Here is a 26,312-nt window from a genome sequence, read left to right as displayed (position 1 = left end):
CCAGAACTTAAGGTGTCCAGGAGATTTTAAGATGTCTCCATCCCCCCACCCAGGGTGTGGGTTGGGGGAAGGGACAAATGGAGCAAGGCCATTGAGAGCTGTTTTGCATAGCAACAGCCTTGCAGCTACCCTCTGGCGTGGTCATTTAACATATCTATAGCCTTTGGCTGGTCGCTTAGATATGTTAAATAGCTGTGATCATCTTTGAGCCAGGGGAATGGAAGTAACTTCCCCACCAAGGCGTGACTGGGGGGCAGATCCCCTAAGCTACAGCGCCTGCGTGGGAGCTCAGAGAAGATTGGCTCCATGACATGGGGCCACGCCTGCCCAGACTCAAGATGGCAGCCCAGTAAAGCTGGAAGGATATGAATTCTGGCAAGTGAAGCCAAGTGTGGGAGGAGCTGGAAATGAGGCTGCAGAGGAAGATTGGCCGCGGGGATTTAAAACCCAGACTTGGCGGCCATTAGGAGAGAGAACCACGCGGCTTTGGCAGAGTGGGGACTCTCCCCTTCCCGCAGCCCTGAGAGACAGAACCATGTGGCTTTGGCAGAGTGGGGACTCTCCCCTTCCCACAGCCCTGGGAGAGAGGACCACGTGCCTGTGCCAGAGTGGGGACCCCCACAGCTTTAGAAGGGGGAACCACCACCTGGTTTTAGCAGAGATCCCGGTGACTCAGCTGAGGGTGCCGGGAACCCAGGGAGGTCTCCCAGTCGAGATGGAGGACTAACTGGGAAGAACCAGAGGACTGCCTGAGCCATGGACTTCTATTTCCTTTCCTGAGATACGGTACTCTGGACTGGGCAAAGGGGGGAAGGAAGGAAGGACTGTGTCTGTTTGTGGGTGTTTTAAGGGACTTTGGGATTTTGATGAAGACATTAGGTCACTACTTTAAGTCTGTATAGCATTAAATAAACATTTCCTTTCCTTTTCACAAATCTCTGGCATTGAGAGACGTCTTTCCTCTGGCGGCGGACATAACGGACCCGGGGCCTTCTTTCAATAATAGTATATCGTTCCAGGCCCCCCTTGTTCTGTTCTGTAACAACCCCACTCCACCGAGCTCAAGTGCCTACCTGAAATCTTTCAGAGGCTAATCCACACAAACTACCAGCCTGTGTTGGGAACCACCCTGCCTGGTTTCAGAAGCTTTAACCCTCCATGGCTAAGGCTGAGAAACAGACCTTGGGACCATAAGCCACTAAGGAGGCAAAGCTTATCTCCCCGGCAGGGGCGCTGCCTCTGCCCCCTTTTATTTCACCTTGCTTGGCTCCAGGCAGATGACTGGTTAGCCAATCATGGGTAAGATACCTCAAAGGAGGGACAACCTAAGACAGGCATGGTCATGAAGGGGCCCTCAGGGAAGGACTTGGGGGGCTATAGAGAAGGTGGGTGATGGACCCTCATCCCTCAGCTTTGTCATAGCCCGAGTCCTCATTCTGTTTGCAAGAAGTCTCCTAATCTCTTGGCCGCCTTACTTCCCCTGCCTGACTTAAGCCTAAAACAATGACAGAGGGTGGTGCAGTCCTGTGCTGGAAAGGGTGTGTTCTCCAGGCAATCAGGCCTAAGAAAGAATGCATAAAATCCTGTGAAAACTGCTTTGCTAAGAATGCCCTCAATTTTCTGATAAGGGTTCAAGCATGAAATGAGTTTGTTTCCCAAAGTTTTATAGCCCTTGAGCTAACTGACCCTAACTCAGAATAAGCCCTCATAGTTCTTTGTATGTTATCTATTGTTTGATCCTTACAGACTGACAATGATTGATGAGCTTTACCTGTATTCCTCTGCAAATTGAACCCAATAAAAGCCTATTGAGTAAAAGGCTCCTGGCCCTTCTCCTTTGAGAAACTGGCCACCTTTCCTCCCCAAGCAGATCATCTGTGGTGGATGGGGGTGGGGGTGGGGGTTCTGTGGGCAGAGCCCCCTCCCCCCACAAGCCTGGGCCCATGCTGAGGACTTTTCTAAAATCTCTCAGAGGTCCACAAATCCCAAACAAGCAACGGCTGGTCTCAGCATACCCTGTACCTCTTGCTAAGGGGCCCCAAGCCTAACAGTAATGTAGCCAGCCTTGGTTCACAGCATAACCACTCCCAGGCACCTTCAGGCCCAGCACAGGCAGCTACCACCAACTGCAGATCACTTTGTAGCTCCTACCAGGTGGCCCCAGGTTAGACACAGGCAGCAGCTGACCTTGGCCTGTACCAGAGCCCCTCCCAAGAGTCCCGTGAACCAACATACCTCATGACCCGCTTCAGACCACTCCAGAGCACCACCCAAGTAGTGCCACAAACAACAAACCCAAAGGGTGAACTCAGCAGGCACCAGAGCCCTGCTAAAGCAAATTCCACTGTGTGAGGTAAGCCTTTGCACAACAGCTTATCCTCTGTAGTCACAGCCAGTCAGCCTGGGGGTCAATCTCACTCACTGATGTGCCAACAGCAATCAAAACTCCACTACAACAGGAGGGCACACACAACCCACACAGGGGACACCCTGGCTCAGGTAAATAGGAAGACCATGCCAGTGGGCCCCACAGGACACCGGCTACATAAGGATACCCTGCCACGGCTGGGGGATATAGCAGATCTACCTAATACATAGAAACAAACACAGGAGGCAGCCAACATGAGGAGACAAAGAAACATGGCCCAGATGAAGGAGCAGGACAAAACTCTAGAAAAGGAGCTACACAAAATGGAGACAAGGAATCTATCAGATGTGGAGTTCAAAACACTGGTTATAAGGATGCTGAATGAACTCAGGGGAAGAGTAGATGATCTCAGTGAGAACTTCAACAAAGAGTTAGGAAACATTAAAAAAGAAGATAGAAAACATAATAAAGAATCAGTCAGAAATAAAGAATGTAATAACTGAAATGAAAAATGCTCTAGATGGAATAAACAGCAGATTAGATGAAGCAGAGGAATGAATCAGCAATTTGAAAGGGAAATCAGTAGAAAACACCTAATCAGAATAGCAGAAAGAATAAAAATTTTTAAATGTGGATAGTTTAAGAGGCCTCTGGGACAACATCAAGTATATCAACATCCCTATCATAGGGGTACCAGAAGGAGAAGAGAGAGCAAGGGATTGAGAACCTATTTGAAGAAATAATGGCTGAAAATTTTCCTAACCTGGTGAGGAAAATAGACATACAAGTTTAGGAAATTCAGAGAGTCCCAAACAGGTGAACCCAAAGAGGCCCACACCAACTCATATCACAATTAAAATGCCAAAGGTCAAAAGAGAGATCATCTAAAAAGCAACAAGAGAAAAGCTGTTAGTTACCTATAAGGGAGCTCTCAGAACACTGTCAGCTGATTTCTCAAGAAGAACTTTGCAGGCTAGAAGAGATTGGTGTAAAGTATTCAAATGACCTACAACCAAGTATTTTCTACCCAGGCTATCATTTAGAATTGAAGGGCAGAGATAATGAGTTTCCCAGACAAGAAAAAGCTAAAGGAGTTTATCACCACCAAACCAGTATTACAAGAAATGTTAAAGCGACTTCTTTAAGAAGAAGGAGAAAATATTAAAAATATGAATAAGAAAATATAGTAAAGAAAAATGCTAATTGACAGAGGCAAACACATAATAAGAGCAGTGGATCAACCAACTCTAAAGCTAGCAGGCAAAAGTAGGAAGATCATGTGTAATATAACAGTAAATTAAGGGGCACACGCAAACACACACATACTAAAAAAGTTCAAAATACTGACAAAAAACAGACATGGGGGTGTGAATAAGAATGTTAGTGATTTTAGAATGTGTTCAAGCTTATACATTCAACTTAACACAGACTGTTAGAAACATAGCAGTTGGTATGTACAAAACACATGGTAACCCCACAGTAAAAATCTACATGAGATACACAAGAAATAAAGAGAAAGGAATCCAAACATCATGCTACAGAAAGTCATCAACATATACTAGAAGAGAATAAGGGAATAAGAAAGGAACAGAGTACTATAACACAATCAGAAAACAATAAAGTGGCGATAACTATATACCTATCAATAATTACTTCAAATGTAAATAAATTCACTGCCCCAATCAAAACACAATTGGGTAAAAAAGCTGTTATATACAATGGAATATTACTGAGCCACAAAAGAGAATGAAATCTTACTGTTTGCAACACATAGATGGACCTAGGGGGTAATATGCTGAGTGAAATAAATCAGACAGAAAGGCAAATACTATATGATTTCACTTACATGTGGAATCTAAAAAACAAAATAAATGAACAAACAAAGCAGAAACAAGTTCATAGATACAGAGAACAAACTGCTAGATACAGGATGGTTGGGGAGCTGGGGAGCTGAGTGAAAAATGTGAAGGGATTAAGTACAGATTGGTAGTTACAAAATAGCCATGGGGATGTAAAGTACAGCGTAGGGACTATAGTCAGTAATATTGTAATAACTGTGTGTGGTGCCAGGTGGGTGCTGGACTTATCAGGGGGATTACTTTGTAAGTTATATACATGTACTATGCTGTACACCTGAATGTTGAATGCCAACTGTATTTGAAAAAAATTTTAAAAATTGTTAAAGATATACTGAGAGCTGAATATCACTAAGAATGAATTTCTGAGACATAACAAATCAGAAAACATATTAGACATTACTGTCAGAATTTTATTATCCATGTTATAGCAGGCAAATCAGGCTAAACACTCTCATGAGGATAATTTGTTCTCTAGCAACTGCTAATGTGCTTTTATAGCAAGTAAGTTCCTGTGGCAGTTCTAAAACATGGCTCAGAACTTTTTCCATAGGTCGAAACTTGGCATCTGTCTCTGTCTCCTTTTCCTGGGTCTGGGCAGGTTTGTGACTGCTTCCCCCAACAGAGTAAAGCAGCAGTGAGGCTGCGTGTAAAAGGCAGCATTGCTGGAAAGCTCAGTCTAGAGCTGGGGTGTCAAACTTATTTTCACCAGGGGCCACATCAGCCTCGCTGTTGCCTTCAAAGGGCTGGATGTAATTTTAGGACTGTATAAATGTAACTACTCCTTAACAGTTAAGCGAGAGCTCCACACTGCCATTGGGTAGAAACGAAGTGCAGGGCTGGATAAAATAAGGTAGAGGATTTGGCCCGCAGGCCTTGTGTTTGCCACCTGTGGTCTAGAACTCTGAGCTGTGAGAAGTCCAGATGTCCTGAGGCAGCCCTCCTGGCGGGATACCCAAGCCACCTGCACAGATGCTGAGTTGGTAACCTCAAGGGTGCCCAGTCTCTGAGCCATTCCAGCCCAGACATCAGGCTCATGAGTAAAGAAGCTACAATCTCAGACTCTGTTCACTGAGTCGCTCTACCCTTTAGATTTTCTAGAAGGCTGAGGACCTGGACATCACAGAGCAGAAACAAGCTGTTCTGCCTTATTTTCTGAGCCACAGAGTCTGTGAGCTTAATAAATGGTTGCTATTTCACACCACTGAGTTCGGGGTGGTTTGTTATAAAGTAATGGAACTGTAACAGCTGCTCACTCAATAACCGCAGTATTTAAATAGTACCACTTTTCTGCAGAAACTGAAACCCATTCCCTACATGTATCACTGTTGGAATGTTCACAATAATTATTTCTGAATGGAGAATGAATGCCCATCACAATCATTGATAATCATGGTGCCATTTTACTTGCAGAATAACTGTTGTGAAGGAATAATTGTACATTTCTTAATTTGGCTGGAGAATGCAACTTATAAACCACATACGGAGCTTTTCATTCCAAGTTACATTCAAGAGGATTTTCTATATTTGAATGTGAATATTCAGCCATAAGCCTAACTGTGAATACAGAGCCTTGCGTTGCTCCTGATGTGGTCACATTAGATAAGACCAGCCAAGAACTTCTGGCTTAGGGATGCACAGCAAGGGCATAGAAGTAAGAGTTTTGGTATTCAGTTTTTGTGAAGACCACAAGTTCCAGCAGCACTTCAAAGCAACCCTGAGAATGTTATTATTATTTTTCTAATCCCTGTGAGATTTCTCTGGGGTGGGTGGCAAGGTTGGTGGGAACAGGAGGAGAAACTGAGGCTCATTGACCCCTAGCACACAGAGGAAACTGGTGAATGGCCATTGAGTGAATTGCAATCTCCTGACTCCTTTCCCCTCCAAGGCAGCAGTGATGCTGACAGAACCCACAGGTGCCACCTGGGTGACAATTTCCCAATAGGTTGCCTATTGATTTGTAATGCCCAAACTTCAGACAGGTACCCTAGAATAGGGCCACATCCCCTCAGGTCCCCACAGAGCAGTGGGGTCTCTACTTAGACCAGCTCTCTGCCTGCCCCTACCCTGCTAGGACATGATCGTGTCTACTCAGAACCCTGAGGGTGGGCCATGTTCTGAGTCCCAGAACTTCATAAAGCCCACGTACAGTATACTTTTCAGCAGACAATTACAAAGGAAAATGTATAGACAGAGCCCTGTAACTCAATACATGTCTAAGAAAGCCATGTGAGTCGTCTCCAATTACATCTCAAACAGGATGAGTAGGACAGCACAGCTCCATGCAGATGTTTGGAGAAACTGCATGGAGCTCTGCAAATGAGGCCTGGGACTGGGGTGCTCAGGTTGGACAAAGCAGAGGTGGGGATCAACCATACAAATGTTTGGTGTGCAGTGAGTGATGCTTGGAGCATTTTCCAAGACAGTAAGTTATTCAAAGGTGATTTCCTGTGTCTGTGTTTTAGGAAATTGTTTCAGGGCTTATAGTTGAAGGGCAAAACATAATTTTTGTCCTTGAAAGTCATAGGAAATAGGCACTAGATGAGACATTAGTGTTGCCCTGCAGAGCATCTAGTTTTTGGCAACACGTGGACACGTCTAGGCAAAAAGGCCTTTATTTCTGTTTGGAAGCAGTAGCACCCCCTGGTGGCCATGGAGCCCCCACAATATGGGCAGATGCTCTAGAGAACAGAGTGGGCACCAGAAGCTGGGACCCCACCTCCAACCTGGATGAAGGGAGATGTGGGGGTCACAGGCTGTGCTCACAGGGCCTGATGCTCCAGTCTCCATTCTACAGGGCCCTGTGTCCTGTGTTGACCAAAGATAGATGTCTTTTTTTCTTATGGGTCATCTACATTCATTTTTTTCTGGAAAAAGCACCCCATTTTGGGGTGGGGGATCCCCTATACTCATGTAGTTCTTGAGGGTCAAACCTCTGACCACATCTTATGTGTCAGGTGCACAGCAATTTGATAAGGAATGAGCAAATGACCCAGATCTGCCCAGTGAGAGCCAGGCCTGGGCTTTTTTGCTACAGCTGCTGGGAAAGAAGCATTCCCTTTCCACCGGGGCTACTAAGTGGCACATGGCACATTAGCCCAGCATTTGGGTGAGTGGTGGGGACATCTCTGTCTCTGCTTATCGAGGAGGTTGCTTGGAAGTGAAACTGACCCAGGGAAAAGTAGATCTGAGAGGAAAAGAGGTACAGTCCTGATGAAAAATATTTGAACAGCTGGATCCAGCAGTACCTGAAGCTAGATGCTTCAGGGCATTTCCAGTTAAGTGAACCAGTGGGAATTAGAGGATCACAGTCTCTGTCTGAATTGTTCCAGGACCTAATTCCTCACTTCCTTTCCCCATAAATGTCCTCCTTGCCTCTTACATTTGCTAACTCAGAGGCTACATTAATCAAAACCCATCTTTATTATTTAAAGACCAGCCTGCCATCAGAAACACTTTGATAGGGGTCCCCAGATGACAGAACAATATTTACATGGGGGTAAGGAAGGTAAGACTCGGGTGGTCCCAGGGCTGAGTGGGCCCGCCACTGTGGAAGATAGGACCCTGGAGGGAGGGTATCCTTAGACCTGCGGGCCAGGCCCAAGAAGAAAAATGTTCCATCCCAGGCCCAGGGTGGATCCCACCACATGGGGCTGAGGCCAGCTAGGTCACCTTGGACTCTGGAGGCATTTGCAGCAAGGGGAAACGTCAGGTCACAGCTGAGTCACCATGCCGCTGGCTTCGGAGTGAATCTGGGGAAAGACAGTTGGGGGCCTTGTGAGGTCTGAGGGGCTTCCCTGAGGTCCCACAACTAACCTCGTCTCCCCAAAAGCCCTTTGAAATCCATCTGTTCCACTGGGTGCCTCTTCTAGGCCTGAGGGAAGGTCTTCAGAAAACCCTTGCCTTCCTTTCCCCCATGAGAGTCCCAGACTTTCCCCTCCTCTGGCGCTGTCTGGGTCCAGCTTTCACCTTTATGGCCTGGAAGATCCACTCCCGGAAGTCACTGACTTTGGTGTAGACGCCTGGCTTCTGGGCCAGGGCGCAGCCGGTGCCCCAGCTCACGATGCCACACAGCCGCCAACGTGGGGTCCGAGAGATGCTGTCCTCACACACGAAGGGACCACCACTGTCACCCTAGTAGAAGGAGGGGAGGCATGGCTGGACTCCCTTTCAGATGGCCCTGGGCTGTGGCCACAGAGTCCTCTGGCCCTGACATAGGGAGCCTGACCACCCACTGCTCTGTGTCCCCATCTCTGGAGTGACAGGGCCAGGGGCTGCCCCCACAATTCCTCACCTGACAAGCATCAATGCCACCCTCAAGGTAGCCAGCACAGAACATCTTAGGCTTGATCTGGTTCCCATAGAAGTCAGGGCCGTTGCAGACATCACTGCTGATTATGGGCACTCGGGCCTCCTGGAGTACTCCGGCCTGTTGGCCTGGGGGATGTGCAGGCAGGGCTGGCGAGAGCTGGGGACCATGCACAACCCCCTTCCCTCCTGTGCTCACCCCAGGCTCCTCAGTGTCCCAGTGGCCCAGGGCCAAGAGGCACTCAACCTGCCAGACTGCCCTTCCCTAGCCTAGGTCAGAGTATCCCTAATGGTGGTTTGCCAGGCAAAGGACAGGACTCACCATAGTACTGCGTGTTACCCCAGCCAGTCACCGTACAGATCTTGCCATCCACCAGGGCCTGGCCAGCAGCTGGGAGGCACACAGGCTGGATGTATTCTGTGAGAGAGACCATGCCAGTCCAGCCCCACCTGGTACCAACCTCTGTCCAGCAACCTCCAGTGTCCTCAGCACACCCCTTCCTCTGATCTTTTATCACAACCACAGTAGAAGTTGCTGTCTACTGAGAGCTCACTCTGTATTAGGCACCTTCCTGTGTCAGTTCCTTTAATCTCCCATCAGCACAGGAAGGTAAGGGTGGCTATTACCCAATTTGACTGAGGGGGGAAAGAGGCCAAGTCAGTTTTCCAAAGTCTCATAATGAGTCAATGGCAAAGCCAGAATTTGAACCCAGATTGCCCAGTTCCCAAGACTGTGTTCTTAACCAGGGCCCACGAGGTCGTACCCCAATAGGACATGACTTTGTCAGAAATAGAAAAAGCCAAGTATTCGTCTTGAGATACTTGACTCCCACTTGTCATAAAATCATAATAAATACACAGGCCTACACTGGCCATGGTGAGAATGGCACCCCTGAGGTATGGCACAACCCACGCGGCAGTCCCGGCAGCCCTGACTGAGCCTCAGACTCTCAGGTGCAAAATGGACACAATTGTTTCCCTCGGAGCTTGCAGGAGGAAATTGGTGAGATGTGGAGTAGCATGCCTAGCTAACAGGAAATGCTCACATAACTGGTAATAGTAATAAACAATGACAGTAGCAATGGATGCTAACATTAACTGAGGGATCACTATCTGATGGCATCGCTCTGAGCTCTTTCCTCATATTCACCTTTTTATCATCTCAATAATACCAGGAAGCCATTTTACAGATGAGGGAAACTGAGGCATGGAGAGGTAAAGCCACATGCCCCAGATCATACACCCAGCAAGTATCTGCATCTTAAACCAAGCAAGTCCCACCCCATCCCCCTGTGCCTCCTGAATACTTCGTATTTCAACATTGTTAACCCCTTACTCTTCTCATAAAAGAGAAGACTTTATTTTATCTTAAAGAAAAAATATGTATCATTCTCTTAAATGGAAAACTATTGTCATGCGTCATTACAAAGATAATAGCCATAAAAATAAGTATAATGCAAACCACAAAATGGTCCTGGCCTCCCTGGCAGCACAGACCCTGGTGTCAGGAGGCCTGGGCTCAAATCTTTGCCATTGGCCAGCTGTGAAAATTTGAGGCATCATTTACCTTGTCTATGTTGGGCCCCTTCCCGTGGAAAACAGGGTCAGGAAAGGACCTGCCCTCCCAGGCTGCGGTGAGAACTGATGAGCACGTGCTCGGGGCACCAAGAACAGTGCCTGACACACAGAAGGCGCCGTGCAGGCATTGGTGTTCATTACTCTCATCACCATCATATTACTTTATTGCATTATTTCATCGTTATTTCAGACCGTTGGCTGCTGGAGGCTCATCACCACCAGCATCACCGTGACTACGATAAGGCTCCCTGAGAGTGAAGCCCCAGGGGTGCGGTCAGCCCACAGGCCGGACTGGAGATGAGTCAGAGGCACACCGGACCCAGGGAGTCTTTCTCATTGAAAGCACAGGGGAGAGTGGGGGAGGGAGGAATGCAGACAACTGTACTTGAACAATAATAAAATTTAAAAAAAGAAAGAAAGAAACCATCTTAAGTCTAAAAAACAAAAAGCACAGGGATGCCCTGGGCAGCTGCAGGGGAAATAACCCCTAAGTGCCTGTCTGATTCATTCATATATTTAAAACACCTTTTCATTTCCTTTGGTTATCTTTTGGTAACAGCTTTTTGGGGGGATGTAATTCATATACCATACAATTCATCCACATAAAGCGTACAAGTCCATGGTTTTTACTGGGTTCACAGACAGATGTTGAGTACCATGCTGGGCCATAGTAAGGTGCATCTACCACCACAATCAATTTTAGAACATTTTCATCACTCCAAAAGAAACTCTGTATCCTTACCTATCATGCCCTAACTTCCCCATCTCTGTCCCCACCCAGCCTGGAAAACCACCAATCTGCTTGCTTTCCCTACAGACAAGCCTATTCTGGACAGTCCATACAAATGGAAGCATATAGTGGCCTTCTGTGTAATGTTTTCTTCTTTTTTAGTGTAATGTTTTCAAGGGTCACCCATGGCATATCATGAATCAGTACTTCCTTTCTGTGGCCAAATATTATTCTATGGTATGGATCGACCACATTTTTATCCATTTGTCAGAGGATAGATCTTGGCTGATCCCGTATTTTGACTGTTGTGAACAATGCTGCTGTGAATGTTTGTGTACAAATTCCTGTGTGAGCATGTGTTTTCACTTCTTTCGGGGGTGTCCTCTGGGAGTGGAATTGCTGGGTCACATGGTAACTCCATCTCATTTTCTGAGGCACTGCCAAATAGTTCCAAAGCGGCCGTACTAATCACTCCTTCTTGATGGACACCAACTTGGGACTCTCCAGAGCATGTCCTTTATCACCATGGACTCCCAGGCCCCAGCCCCTCTGACCTCCCGGCCTCTGGAATCCCCAGGCCAAAGCTCAGCCCCCAGACTCACCTGTGAGGGGCAGGGGGCTGGAGAGGTGCACCAGAGCGATATCATTGCTGTTCTCCTCACTGTTGGGATCTCGAAAGGGGAGATAGCCCCCATGGTAGATTACTGCTTGAACCCCCAGCTGCAGGCCATGGGGTGAGGCCTGGGCTACAGCACCGGCAAACACTCGCCATCGCGACAGGACCCGGTTCCGCCTACCAGGGAACAGGAGGGGAGGGTGGCAGCCTGCCTGGGCACAGCCTCCCCACCCCGCTGACCCCTGCCACCCTCCTTAGTGCTGTGGGGGTCACTTACTCAGGGAAGCAGTGGGCAGCTGTTAGCACCCAATCTCCAGAGAGCAGGGACCCCCCACAGAGGTGTGCTCCATCATAGCGAAGACTGACTTGCCATGGCCACTTGCCCAGGCTGGTGTCCTGGCCTCCTACAATGCGGTCAACAGGCAGCTTCCTGCGCCCACAGTCTGTGGGAAAGGGGCAGGCAGGGAGGGTCGGGGAGGGCACCTGGAGCCTTAGGGACCAGCCCTGTCAGAGCGGGTCTGAGAGAACACACCCCACTCTGGGGTATGTGAGGGGGCATGACTGGGACCTGCGGAATCTGAGGAGACATGGGCCCACCCCGGGGGAGTCTGAGATGATCTGCCCCATCTCTGAGGACCTATGGGGATATGGCCCTGCTTTGGGGGTAGAGGGGACATGGACGTACCACCTTAGGAGAGTCTGAGAGGACACAGCCTCATCCTTGGAAGATCTAAGAAGATATGACCCTGCTTGAGGGTGTCTGATGGGCCAAGACCCTGCCCTTGGGGTATCTGAAGGTGACACAGCCATATCCTTGGGTGACCTAAGGGGTCATGGCCTTACCCTAGTCTAAGGAAGAGGGTTCTGAGTTTCAGGGTCTCACCTTGGCAGGTGGTAGCCAGGAAGCGGCCCCTGGGGCAGTCACTGTAAGAGGGATGGAGATAGAAACAAAAAGGCCAATTCAGGCAAACAGAAGGAAGCTGAGGAAGAGCAGGTGGGACAACTTGGGAGCTGCAGGGCCCGGGGTGTGTGCTCCCACCTGCCCGCTGCCCTCCTCACCACACGGAGATGACCTCGAGCAGCCTCTGGGCCTGGGGAAGCCTTCCCTCGTCCACACAGAAGAAGCCTGACGTGCCATTGGCACCCGCTGTCCGCACATCCAGCTCCGAGTGGGTCAGTGCCCTGGGCAGGGCGGGGGTCAGGCCTGCTCCTCCCACCCTCCTGCTGCCACCCCTCCAAGGGTCACCCCAGTACCTGAGGAAGCCCATCTCCTCACAGCTAAGTCCCGCCACCCTGGCATTGGAGCGTGAGGAACACAGCAGCCGCCATGTCCCCTCTGTCTCATCAAACACCGTGAGCCGAGTGTCCGCCGGGCTGACCTGCACTGCAAGAAGACAAGACGGGCCACGTGGGTCAGCTTCCTGCCCCAGTCCCTCCTGGATGTTCTATGGCTATGGGGTTCTAGTCCAGAGTCCTGGCAGGACTGATCAGAGCACCCCATGGCCCCGACGCTTGTGATTGTGTCCGGAAGGCCACATGATTCAAGTCAGACCAAGGAACAGTGGCCCTAGGACTTTGGCTGGCCCTGCTGGAACCAGGGAACTGCCTCTTTCCAAGGGGATTCCTATGCTGGTTGCTCACGTGCTATAAGTCTGGTACTTTGCTGGGACACTTGGAAAGAGGAAAACCATTTCAACCAATCTTCTAAAAGAGTGGATCTGCTAGGGCCACACTTGCCCCCCTGAGGAGGAAAACAAGCCAACACAGAGGAAGCCAAGGTAGCTCTGATAACAGTTTTAAAGCCCCTTGATGGAGCCAGAATGGAAGAACCCCTTTATCAGTTAGTCAGTTTATTTATTTTTTTTGTCTTTTGCATCTGAGGACCCTGAACTGATGCATCAGATTACCAAAATATTTAAATAGATATCCTATAGCCTTAAATTTTAAAAAAGAGGAAAGGATATTTACCTTGTTTGAAGGACTTGTCAGAGCCTTCAATACATTAAAGTACATAGTAATTTTTTCCAAGCAGAGGATGTAGCATTCATTCACTCATTCATTCATTCATTCAACAAACGTTAACTCTTCACTAGACACATACTTCATGTGCAGTCCTGTGAGGGGTGATGCTGGGTACACAAAGGTGACCAAGACAGCCCTCACCAAGCCAAAGTCTGGGGTGTGGGGAACAGACAACAATAAAAAAGTCACCAAACCAAGCACGTCCTCACAAATTGAGAAGGGGCAGGGCACAGATGTATAAGCTGGATAGAGCTTGTGAGGGATACCCATTGTCTAGAGCTGGTGGTGTAGAAAAACTGATGCACCCTCAGCCCCTCCCAGGCCACTCCCCACACATGGCCAGAGGACCCTTGTTCACACCTAAGCCAGGTCTCAGCCCTTAGTTGTATTTATGTACATTCATCAAACACTCAGTACCTGCTGGCTGTAGTTTAGGCAATGAAGAAATCGGATAAAAACCCTGCTCTGTGGTACTCAAAGTCCAGTAGGTAAGATGGAAATGAAAGGGACAAATGAGGAAAATAGACTGTGTGTCACAAAAGACAGGCCTAGGAAAACAAATCAACATTGACAGAGTCAGTGATGCTGGTGTGAGCAGTGAGGTTGACGGGAGGTTGTGATTTCAATACCTGGGAAGAGAAAACTTCCCCGAGAAGTGGTAAGTGAACAAAGATTTGAAGGAAGTGAGAAAGAGAGTTGCAAAGATAAGTGAGGGAACAGAGAACTAGGCCAAGGGAACTGCAAGTACAAAGATCCCATGGCTGGGGGTGGGGGCTGAGGAATAGCAAGTAGGCCAGATCCGAGGAGGCAAGGGGAAGATGACGCAGGAGACAGACTAGATTAACATTAGGACTTTGCTTCTACCAAGAGTGGGGTTCAGCTGAGGAGGCTCCGAGTCCAGAGGGCCTCACCTGTCTCTGGTTGCAGGCTTCCTCTGGCTACATGTGGGGAGCAGACTTTGGGGGCAGGGAGGGGAACAGGAGACCAGGGAAGAGGCAGCTGTGAGGTCCAGGAGGGATAGGATGGAGGCTGGGCCAGAGAAGGCAGTGGAGGCGGAGAAGAGTTTAGGTCCACCCACAGGGTTTGGGGACAGACTGGATGAGGAAAGAGAGAGAGGTCAAGGACAATTCCAAGGTGTTTGGCCTGAGCCACTAGAAGGACAAAGTTGCCCCGACAGGTATGGGGAAGGTGGGGAGGGTAGGTTTGGGGGAAGAACAGCTGTGAGTCTCTTCTCTCCTGGGCCTCCTGCAAGGCTGGTTTTCAGAGTATATGCTGCGGAACTGACTCCAGTGTGAAGTCACTTATGCATCCGAAAAACCCAGTGAGGCCACACCCAAGCTGAGAGTCTTCCTGAAGCCCTGCAGAACTGGACAAGGACTTCCAGTCCAGTCCCGAGAACCCTGTCCTGCTGAGAACCTACTGGGTGCCATTGCTATGCTACGTGCTCTCCCTCCACCTCAACCAAGGCCTCAACAGACCTCTATGGCCACAAAGATCACCACCATCTTCCTGATGGGGAAGCAGGAGCTTGGAGAGGTGGGGCAACTTGCCCAACATCACCAAGTTAGAGGCAGAGAGAGGACATGTATTTAGGGCCCAGTGACTCTAAGTCCCAAGCTTTAACATTGCCCCACATAGCCTCTCAGTCAACTTCCCCTCTTAAGGGTAAAGCAATAATTACACTGACTACATGTCACTGTGCAGGGTCCTGTGAGCTGGCCTCATGCTACATATCATAGCTGGACGTTCTTCCAATCCCAACACTGTATTGGGAGGAAGAGACCACTTCCATGCTCATCTCACAGATGAAGAAACTGGGCCTCAGAAAGGATGTACTTGCCCAGGATCCTAAAAACTGGCAAAGCCAGGATTTGCACCCAGGCCTGCCGACCTGCATACTCCCTGCTCCTGTGTGCCTCACAGAGACCCTTACTTGTGTTCACCCTGAATACACCTCACCCACAGCCCATACTAAGAGCTTCCTAGCTTATAAGAAAAGATGAAATACTGCAATTTGCAACCACATGGATGAATCCTGAGAATACCATATCAAGCGAAATAAGTCAGATGGAAAGTCAAGACCATATGACTTGACTCAGATGTGGGATATAAAACTAAAAGCAACAAATGAATAAACAAGATAAACAAAGAAAACCGCATAGACTCAGACAGCAGCACAGAGGTAACCAGAGGAAGGGGATGGGGGTAGTAAAGGGTGAAGGGGGTCAGATATATGGTGACAGAAGATTTGACTCTGGGTGGTACACACACAATGCAGTATATAGATGACGTGTCATAGAAATGTACACTTGAATGCTATATAATTTTATTAACCAATGTCACCCCAATACACTTAATTTAATTTCTTTTTAAAAAGAGCTTCCTGGCTGTCTTGTCTTAATCATGGCCCCTTGCTCTGAGGTGGAGGCAGGGGGTACCCACCACCCCATGAGTTCCAAAATCAAGACTTGGAATTTGAAACACCAAGTAGGATGGGGTGAATTCTTATTTTGAAATGAGTGCTCCAGATTTCCAGAAAGTGTGATGTTTTAGGAAAACATTATCACTTTATGAATGTGTTTTGGGGCAGGTGGAGAGGGGAGGGAATACAAAATGCCCCCTCTAATTATTTTTAAAGCCACATTCTGTGTCACTGCTTCTCACCTTTAAAGTCTTCTCGTTTGTAGAAGTTTAAGCAATGCAAAATGTGTTTTAGGTCAGCTGGTTTGCTTACCAAATTGTCTGATATATTTGGAAGGGTGACAACCCCAGAAAAATGAGATGGGAATCGTTTTGGTTTTTTGGTTTTTCTTACGGTTTGTGCGTGTGTGGGTGGTAATTTCCCAATACTTCTGAAACCTAAGTATAGTTGAAGTGCAAGGGTGCTGGTGTTGGCCTCACTTGGGTCAGAACTGTGGCCCGATTACCCTCCTTCCAGGGGAAGCCCAAGCCAAGTTAGTTCCTCTTGGCAATTTGTCTTCATGCTTATCAGTTAAGCAAAGATGTCCTCAGCACCTGCCACGTTCAGGACACTGGGGTGGTAGAAACCTGCCCTTCCCTCCTAAAATTCACTGGGAGTAAATAATCCACTGCTGTGTGAGGAGAGTTTTACCTGGGGCAGCAGGGATGGCCATGGGCTTGGGGGAGCATTGAGTCTGGGGGTGCAGGAAGGCCTCGCTCAGGAAAGTCAAAGTCCAAAGAGTGAGACACAGAAGCCAATGTTCACCAAGTTGGCCAAGAGCCAAGCACTGCATGGATCATCATGTCCTCTAATTCTCACCCCTAGCTGACAGAGGACAGCAAGACTCAGAGAGGGCCCTCTACTCGGCAGGGTGAACAAAGGCTGTGGTGTCAGGAAGGTCCTTCGAGGGTGTGGGAGCGCCAGAAGCAAAGGTGAAGTGAGGGCAGAGAGGGCCCTTGGCCTTGGAGCCTTCGAGCTGCTGGGATTTCAGGCCAGTGCTGGTGGGAGCCATGGAGGGGCTTTCAGCAGACATGTGATCCCTCTGTTGTGCCACTTATGTGACACGTGGTCTTGGGCAGGTCAGTTCGGTTCACTGGGCCTCAGTTTCCCCCATCTGCAAATTGGAGGTGATAACAATAGCCCCAACATCACAGGGCTACTCTGTGCAAAGGCCAGAGCCAGGGCCTGGCATATGTGAGCCCTCGCTATGGCAACTTACTGGAGTTTTTCTTGAGAAACCCCAGCATGCAGTGGTTCTGCACAAGCACTGGATCCAGGCTGCCTGCGTTCAAATCCTAGACTTACTGCTTACCAGCTCTGTGACCTGCAGCAAGTCTGTGCCTTTTCTGTGCCTCGGTTTCCCAATATTAAAATGGGCTGTTGTGAGAATTTCATGAACTGATACCTGCAAAGCCCAAGGCCTATGCCTGGCACATATAAATGATCTCTCAGTGCTGACTATGAGGACTAACTCTGATGTTGGCTTCCCTTGTCTAGATTTTTATTTCTTCTCCTAATATGAGCTGAGTCCTTTATAGAACTAGATGAAGCTCACAGGAATGAAAAATACATCCCATCACCCAACCTCTCCTTCCTTCCTGCTGTCCTGAATCACAGAATGGCAGCTTGGAGTTGGCATTTGGGATGATTCATTCATTTATTCCACAATGAGCTTCTGCTTTTATTTCTCAGTGTGGTCATTCTCTCCTACCTGCTGCAGGCACATCTCTATCAGGCAAGCCTAAGAGCTATTCCCGGTCCCATCATCGACCAGCTGCGTATCCTATCTGGGCCTTACTTTCCATCTGTGCCTGGGGATAACAGAAGCTACCTCCTAGGGCAGTTAGAAAGGTTCACTTGTTCCAGACTTGTTTTGACTATGTCTTGCAGTCAGAAAAAATTTTGCATTCTGATGTGGCCCTGAACTTCTGTTTTCTGGGGCAAAGCATTCCATGGCTCTGAGCCTCAGTTTTCCATCTTTAAAATGAAGAGGATAACAGCACTGCCATCATAAAACTAAAACAAAAGATTAACAAGTTTTCCTTACTGAGAAAGATGCACTTCAATATTTTCTAGTCTAATCTATTTCAAACTTTTTAAAATGTGGTTTTCAACTCACTAATTTAATTTCATGATGCATTAATGGGTAACACATTTAGAGTCTGAAAAACACTGGGTTAGACAAGTGAATTGCTTGGAACAGCATGTGGTCCAGAGCAAGCACTCAGCACAAGTGAACTTTTATTACCAGCCTTTCTTCATGCATTCATGCATTCATTCAAAAAATCCTTCCATTGAGCTCCCACCAGGTACAGATTTCCTCCACAGCTCCCCAGAGGGTCCCAGCCTGCTTTACTCACCTGGATACAGTGGCTCCTGATCACTCTTGAGTAGAACAGTCACTGCAGAGAAGGCAGAGGTGAGGGCAGGCAGGCTGAGGGGGCAGGGGAGGGTAGAGGTGCTGGGGACCACTCTCACCAATGGCCCAGGATGCCGCCCCGATGCCTGTCAGAAGCAGCAGGGTCACCACAGTGAGGGCTGCTAATTTGGGTCCAGAGCAACATGGCACAGTCTGGCCACCTGCAACAGACACCATGCTTGAGTCATTGACAGTCCTGTCCCTGTCAAGACAGGGTCTGGGCTCAGGGCCAGCTTTGCCTTGCCCCCAGGGCTCACTTAGCATGTAGAACCTGCCATGCCCCAGTACGTTTCCTGGGGCTGGGCTGAAGCTCCCCCTGCAGGGAGGACAGCCAGGTGCTCAGCTCCCCGAAGGCTGCAGCTGGGAATGGATGTGGCTGGGACAGCTGCCAGCCTCCCTGCCTGCACTCCTGGCACTTATGGAATTTCTCCTCTCAGTGATGCTGCACTTTTGTAGCTCCCTCATCACATTGAGCCATCTTTTCCTGGATCTCACTTCTGCTAACTTTTTCAGAGATTCTTGGAGCCTCTTGGGAGCTGTGACCCCTGACCTTTGCCCTCTTGGTAGCTCTCTTGTCTGCTGTTTGGCATTTCCTCACTGCCTCATTTCTCTCTACTAACCCAGACCCTCTGTCCTGGGGTACCCTCCAAAACCAGACTTTTCTCACAGGACCCAGCTCCAAGGTCAAGTTTGCCCCTGGAGGTGAAGAACCTAAGTTTGGAAACCTGCCAGCCTCACTTAATACTGGCCTTCCCCACCCTCAGCTGAGACCTTGGGAAGGTGACATCACCTCTTCGAGCCTCAGCTTTCTCATCTTTTTAATGGACTTCTATCTAGCACTCACCTCTGAAAATAATGCTTTTAAATAATCAAATTCTTTTAAATAATAATAATAGCCAAATTCTCCTCAGATGCTTACTGCGCACCAAGTGCAACTCTAACTGCATCAACTTATTCAGTCTTTATCTCAGTGAGGATTCCCATTTTTCATACAGGGAGAACAGGTTCAGAGAAGAGTTACATGCCTGAAGTGACTCAGCCAGGAAAAGGCAGTGCTGAGTCCTGAGCCCTGGGCAGATTTGGACCAAGAGCCCAAATGTATGACCACCGAGCCATGCTACCTCCTCCTGTGCCTTAGTCCCTACCATATAGCAAGTTCACAATAAATGCTTTTAAATCATTAAAGTTGTGTGGTCCTGGGCAACTTTCTTCCCCCTCTGGACCTCAGTCTTCTCATTGGTAAAACAGAGCCTTATTCATTCATTGTCCTGTTGGGGCATTTGCTGTGTACCTGGCACCATTCTAGACTTGGGGACACGTCCAAAAACAAGATGGAGGAGATGCTGGCTCTCACGGGGCTCATATCGCATGTGTGTAAGTGAGAGGGAGAAGTAAACAAGTACACAAGTAAATGAACTTGATAACTTCCAGGCTGTGGCAAAGACTATGAAGAAAATAATGTATGCAAGGCATAGTAGGTGGATTCGTGGGGTGCTCAGGGAGGGCCTCTCTAATAAGTGACTTTTGAGCTGAGACCTGAAGGGTGAGGCCAGCGTGCAAAGACCTCAAGGAAGAGCATTGTGGACAGAGGGAACAGCACAGGCAAAGACCCTGAGGCAAGAATAAGCGTGATCTGTTAGAGGGCATTGATATGGCTAGAATGGCATACATTTGAGGAAGGCAGTGGGACCAAGGCTGGGGCCAGCTGGAGAGGCCTGGTGACCTGAGGGAAAGATGGATTTTATACCCAATGCAACAAGGCACCTGGGGATTTCAGGAAGAATGAAGAGAAAAGGCTCCTGAAAGCCTTTGGCTAGGCCTGGCATACATCTTGCTGCCCTTGGCATCTGCAAGGCACATCGCAGGCTACAGGAGATCCCACTCTCTCATCCAGGTCATGGTAGTACACCTGGTAGGCACAGTGTCAGGCAAGCACCTGAACAGAGTGGAGAGCAGTAGTTCAGGACCTTCCTGGGATGGCCATTGTCTGAGTGTCTTAAGAATTTGAGAGCCCAGGGGCTCCTGTCAATGCATGAGAGAACATCCCCTCCCTCCGAAGAGACCCCAAGTGGGCCAAGCCAGGCCAACCCAGCCCTAAGCTGAAAGACCCCTCCATGTGTCAAAAGGGTGTCTCAGGCCCAACTTGCAACTCTGTACCCAGGCATTTTCTCGGTTCTTGTGGAAGGTCCTGGTTCCTTTATGTCCAGATGCACTCTGCCACTCAGAGCCCAGCCTAGCAGCTTCGGTGTGTCTGCCAGGGCAGAAAGCACTGCCACCCGTATCTCTCAGGGTGAAAGGAGGAAACTCCTTCCATGCCCTCTGGTTCAGGGGACTTTCAGCAACCCCAAAAGAGGTTCCACTAGTGGGACAGGAAGTATCCTCACTCTGTGAGGGACCGTTCTCGACGTGATTCTTTGGGAGTGTTAGGGCCTTTGCAATCAGTAAGCCAGCTCCCACGCTGCCTCCCAGCTTCTCCCACAGGCCTGCTCTCCGCTCCTTCAGGGGCACCTGGCTGACCTTGTCTTCTCATAGGACAGTTCTGTCCCCACCATTTGGATGCAAAACCTTCACAAGTGACATCTCTAGCTCCTTTTCTCTAAAACTCCACTCAACTCGTTGCTTCGTGTCTCAGTCCCCCTCAGACCCAACTTCAACTTTCTGAATGAAAGTTTCCTCATTTAAATTCTGGGACACCCAGATGATGCCCTTACCTCTACTTCCCTGGCAGTGCCTTCTCCATCTCCTGACCTCTTTGCTCCCTGAAGTCTAGAATTCACAGAGTTGGCCATGGCCTCCTCCCTCTCATGCCTCCCCACTTTCAAGCCTATCTCACCCGCTTCCACAGCCTCAGTTTCCCTTTTCTCTCCTGAGTCCTGGACTCTTCTGCAGACCAGGGGTCATGGAGCCTCTTAAATGCCTCTCCCCGGAACCCTCTAAGTCTTGTACACTGCCCCACCCCAGGTCCCATACTGGCCTCCACGCCTGTTCACACCCTCAGGTCCCGCTGCAGAGGCCTGCACCCTCAGGACTGCCCTTCTTCTGCAGGACACCTCCCCCCCTGCAGAGCTCACCAGCTCCACAGCTTGCAGGCCTCCTGAATGTGTCCTGTCCCCTTCTCCGTCCCTGTTTCCAGCCCCATCCAACCCTGGCTCAGCACCCTCTGGGCTGGCCTCTACATGGAAGCCCAAGGGGCTCTTGCTAAATATCAAATCCCACCTGTCCCTTCTTTACACAGAATGCTCCGTGACTCCCCAGTGTTCCCTAGGACAGAGTCTAAGGCCCTCACCCTGGGTGCCTGCCACTCTAGGATATAAGCAAGGCTGTTAGAGATTTGAAGGTTGAATACATGTTTCTCTCAACCTCCAGACGGCCATATGGGTCATTGTCAGACACCTGAGAGAGGTTTCAAAAGGCAACTGAAACCACAGGACTTACAAATAGAAGTTAGAAAAAAGAAACACAGAACAGCCGCCGGTGCCATCTTGTGGAGGGACCCAGCACTGCCGAGGCATCCACCTGCCGCTCATCAAAAAAAGTGGGACAGACACCTCATCACCCTCTCATCTCCATTTCAAGTTTACCTCCAGAAATACCCAGATTACCTATGTGCCACTGCACCCCCAGACGCTTGTTACCCGCCCCCAACATTTAGTTAGGCTCTTCCCTCTGCATGGCACATGTGACCTTCACCCTCCTCATCCTGAATGCCAACTCAGATATCACCTCCTCCAAGTCTAGGTCACCAGAAGCACCAAGACCCTCGAGCTGCACATAACACAAACCTAAGCAGCCACTGCAGCAGCAATGGCTATTAAATCGCATGCCAGCTTCTAACCCTGTCCTGCAGTTCCTTAAATCTTTATAACTGTTCACGAGGAAGGTATCATTGTTATCACCACCTTGGCTTACAGATGATCAAGAGGCCTAGAGAGGTGCAGGTGCTGACCCCGGATCACACAGGACGTTCACACAGCACCACAACCTTTTGGCGTCTGTGTCCAGGTTTGACCACATCATACAGCCAGACTCACCTCTAAGACTGGGCCCAAGCTGCCTGGGCTCACACTGGAGCCCACTCTGCTTCAGTTCTCCCTGTACCCAGACCTGTCTCTGTCCATCCTTCCCAGCACACTCTGTTTTTCTTCATTGATTCATTCACCCATAGGCCCCAACCCTGGTGAATCCCTTCCCTTGGCTCCAGGAAGGAATCCTCCAGACAGTGTGGGGCTCCACTGTCCATCTGCTTGGCAAGGGTACAGGGCCTTCTGAGCCACTGGGAGCCTGGCTGCATGCTGGGCTGTAGCAGAATGGTTGGGGGTCTGAGTGGCTAACTGTTTCGAGACCCAACGAGGCCAGAGATCCACACTGATCATTTCAGATGGCACACACAGTGCTTTCTGCTTTTAAATACTCCCATCACCCTATGAGGTGTGCATGAGTACCATCTCCATTTTACAGATGATGAAACTAAGGCCCAGAGAGTTAGGTATACTGCTTGCTCAGGGCCTCATAGCTAGCAAGTACTACCTTCCAGGACCAAAACCAGCCAGCCTCATTCCAGGAGGAAGGGAGGGAGTCAGCCCAACTGGACAGGGCAGGAAGGAAAAGCCGCATTTCCTCAGTCCCCTCCAGCTGCACCTCCCCCCCACCCCAGCTGGCTCCCCAGTGTGGAAGAGATTACAAGGTATCCAGGCTGTGGGAAGCCCTGGCTCCAGGCTGCCAAGAGCCCTTGAGTACCAGCCACTCAGCAGTGGCTTCTTTCCATCGTCCCGGAGTGGTTTCTCTGTGCTCTCTCCCTTCTTCATCCTTCCTGCTGAGTCCAAAGTCCTCCCTCTGCTCTTTTGCCCACCATGTCAGGAGGTAGGAGGAATGTCTGGAATCAGTGGGGGTCTTAAGTCCCTGGGTTTCCAAGTCCACTGACCTCTGTCATGACAGCTCCGGTTCATGGCAAGCATCTGACATGCATCTAAGCCCCCTGCCATTGTCCCCGCACCCCAAAACCTCATGTAGGTAGGTAGCCTTAGGATCCATGCTTGACCCAGGGGGAACTGAAGCCCAGAAAAATGATGTCACTTGCACAAGATCATACAACAAAAAAGTGGCAGAAGCAGGTTCAAATGCAGGCCGAAAGACTCAGCTCCCGAGTCTGTGTCCTTAACCGTGACAGCCCATCTCCCCACTGCAGCCTCAAGGGGAGGACAGGTCCAGGGTCAGCTGAAGAATTGCTGAGGGGTGAGGAGAAACTGAGGCAGGGAGCCAGGAAAGTCACGTGGGGTAGCAGGGAGGCAGATAGTGGCACAGCCTCACAGAAAATTTGGTTAATGATTAGTCAGGTGGAGAAAGCTTCAGAAGGGGGTGGGGATGGACCCAGGAGGAGTGCCAGAGAGAGGGGGTTCCAAGGGGGCAGAGGGTTGGGAAGAGAGCACACAGGGAGGGACATCAGGCAGAGCCAAAGTCGGGGCTCAGGGACAGGGGGACTTACCCTCCTTCTCTGCCATGTCACGGGCTCTTGTTAATGATTCCCCGGCTGACCTCCTGGGCCGGGGCAGGACCTGTGGAGAGATAAACGGGGAGGCAGGGCCTGGGGGAGCCCAGCCCAGCTCCAGCGCCCCTGGTTCCCCGGCGTCCATCCAGGGAGGCTGAAGGACCTGGGCCCTGGCCAGAGCATGCTCTGATCACGGACACAGATTAGGCTGGGTTCAAGGATGGGGTCAGTGTCTGACCAGGGGCCAGGGGGACACCTGGATTTGTAGGGCTGGGGGCTCCCTTGTCTAAGCTTCGAGAGGAGGGGATTGAAGGTTTAAACTCCAATGTCGAGCAGGCGCCTGAAATCCTGGGTCTTGGGGAAGAGGGCTTTGGGCATGGAGTCCATAGCAGGACTCCCTGGTATGAGGTTGGAGGGGCACAGGAGCCTGGACTCCTGGGTCTGAGGAAGGAGGTGACTGGGGCCCAATCTCTGAATCTGATGAAGATGGGGTTGCTCCAAGGACCTTGGAAAGAAGTCAGAGTCCACTCTTGGGGTCCCTCTATTGGGAGGTAAGCATTAGGTTGGGTGGCAGTGAGGTGACCCCTGTCCTGGGAACTGGAACCGAGGGCCCTGGTCCTTACCCTGGGGTCCAGCAGGCGGGGGCGAAGCTGAGAGACGGTGCCAGTTGACGGTCAGTCTCCAGGCCTGGGCAGGAGCATGATGGCCCCGCAGTAGTGGCGCGGCCAGGAGGCAGAGGCAGCGGCGTGGGGCCTGCTAGGCCTGGCTGCCTCACCTGAGGAGGAGGGGGCTGGGTAGGAGGCGGGGAAAGGGGTGGGGAGGGGCGGGCAAAGGGATTGGCAGCACCAGAGGCCACCTGGCTGGTGGGGCTGGGTTTGCTGGGGCTGGACCAGGCCAGCCCAGCCACCTGCCTCCCTCTAGCCTGAGGGGTGGGCCCAGGTGTGCCAATCTGAGGGGAGGCGGGAGTAGGGACAGGGTTGGCCTGAGGATGGGGGTTCGGGGCAACAGAGCAGGCTGGTGGTGCTTACAAGGACTGAAGGATGGGGATGCGGACTGGAGGGAGTTAGACAGAGTGCCCCAACTGCCCTGCTACTTCTCCTGCCTCCTACCCAGCCCCTGCCTAGTAGGTCTAACTCCATCCCCATTCACCCCTGCCCCTTCCAGCACCCCCTGTCCAGGTCCTGACCGAGGCAGTCCCTGTCCCTGCCCCAGTTCCAGGCTCTGCCCCAGACTTCTTCCCCAGCTCCAGTTCTTGCTCAAGCCTCTGCCTCTTCCCAAGTCCCCAGTCCAGCCCCTGTCTGCTTTGCTCTGCTCACCACCCCCCACCCCAACACACACACAGTCTCCTCCCCCCAGCTGCTTTCCCACAAGTCACAGGGGCTGGTTTGCTTTGGCAGCCTCTCTGCTGCTTGCAGCAATGACCTCTGGATCCACCAAAGTCCTAGATATGGGGGAAGGGGGCTTGGCCCAGAAAAGGCGGTACTAAGTGCTAAAGCCCAAGCCACGTGGGCAAAAGTGTCCAGAGGCAGACACACACACTGCCCCACCAGTGGTCAAGAGTGATCCAAGTCACATCCCAGGGCCAAATAAACACCAGACACCTAGGGACACCACCAGATACCTGGCTTCAGACAGCTACATAAACACAGACCACAGCTGCTCATCCCAAGTAGGCTGTCCCTGCATAATCAGAGCCACCTGTTCACCCGACTCAGTGCCACAGCCTCCCAGAGGGGTCCCTCTGGTGTAGACTTGGTGCTGCTCAGCACCTAGTCTCTCCCTCTCTCTCCATTCAGGGTCCTCTTTCCCACTCCCACCACCTCAGAGACACCCACACTGCTGAGGAATGAGTGAAGAAATACAATGGAGTCTCTATAGTCAGGTGGCTAAATTTCTAAAATCAATAGGTTGAGGTATGAGGAAACTATTCTTGCTTTAACTAGACTGGAAACTTGAACTTTTGAGCTGTGCAGCAATGCCTGGAGGCACAGACAAACCCTGCAGATAACCTGCTGAAGAACTTAGGAAAGAATGTCGAGGTATCCAAGACCCCTGACATCTGGAAGATCACCATTTCAGACCAATTCAGAAGCTAAGAACTCAGAACTAATTTTTTCCCCTCAACATTGTACTTTTTACTATAAGAACTGTCAATTTTCCTCTTTTCTTGAGAACACTCTGGGTATTACATGGTAGTGTTTCTTGTTTTCAAACTCTAAGACCCTTGAATAAAACTTTGCCACTTTTAATTTTAGCAAAGCCTCCTGATTCATTTATGCTCGGCAGTTTGGTCGAGACTGCTAGCCTGGAATACAAAAACCCACGCCACTGCTGCCTTGCCCCTCCTCTCCAAAGCAGCACCCTCCCGATTGCCTCCCTGGCTCCCTCCCGGCCTTCCTCCCACTCGTGGTCCCTGCTGAGCTAATGACACCCCCAACCCCACATTAATCAAGCACTAAGTGGATGCAC

The 26,312-nt window shown here is 50.1% G+C and overlaps 1 protein-coding gene and 1 long non-coding RNA gene across 2 annotated transcripts; one reads left to right on the top strand and one right to left on the bottom strand.

The window, feature by feature from the left end:
• Positions 1-7,624: 7,624 nt before the first annotated feature.
• HPN (hepsin) lies at positions 7,625-24,618 on the bottom strand. Its single transcript, XM_045846849.1, has 13 exons — positions 24,467-24,618; positions 23,841-23,910; positions 18,418-18,519; positions 18,300-18,341; positions 12,711-12,840; positions 12,516-12,638; positions 12,340-12,380; positions 11,734-11,899; positions 11,443-11,633; positions 8,855-8,950; positions 8,519-8,661; positions 8,194-8,358; positions 7,625-7,976 (listed from the first exon to the last, which is right to left on the bottom strand). Exons 2-13 carry the CDS (start codon positions 23,854-23,856, stop codon positions 7,938-7,940), a joined length of 1,254 nt encoding a protein of 417 aa, XP_045702805.1. The 5' UTR covers positions 23,857-23,910; positions 24,467-24,618; the 3' UTR covers positions 7,625-7,937.
• Positions 23,925-26,097, top strand: LOC123823825. The gene is made up of 2 exons (XR_006786601.1): positions 23,925-24,394; positions 25,787-26,097. It is a non-coding gene; the product is annotated as an uncharacterized LOC123823825 (long non-coding RNA).
• The last annotated feature ends 215 nt before the right edge of the window (positions 26,098-26,312 follow it).

This window comes from Phyllostomus hastatus, unplaced genomic scaffold (genome assembly GCF_019186645.2).
Source record: "Phyllostomus hastatus isolate PE091 unplaced genomic scaffold, TTU_PhHast_1.1 phas_contig_5, whole genome shotgun sequence".
Lineage (NCBI taxonomy): Eukaryota > Metazoa > Chordata > Mammalia > Chiroptera > Phyllostomidae > Phyllostomus > Phyllostomus hastatus.
The sequence above is the reverse complement of the archived record's forward strand: the minus strand, read 5'-3'. Positions and strand labels throughout refer to the sequence as shown.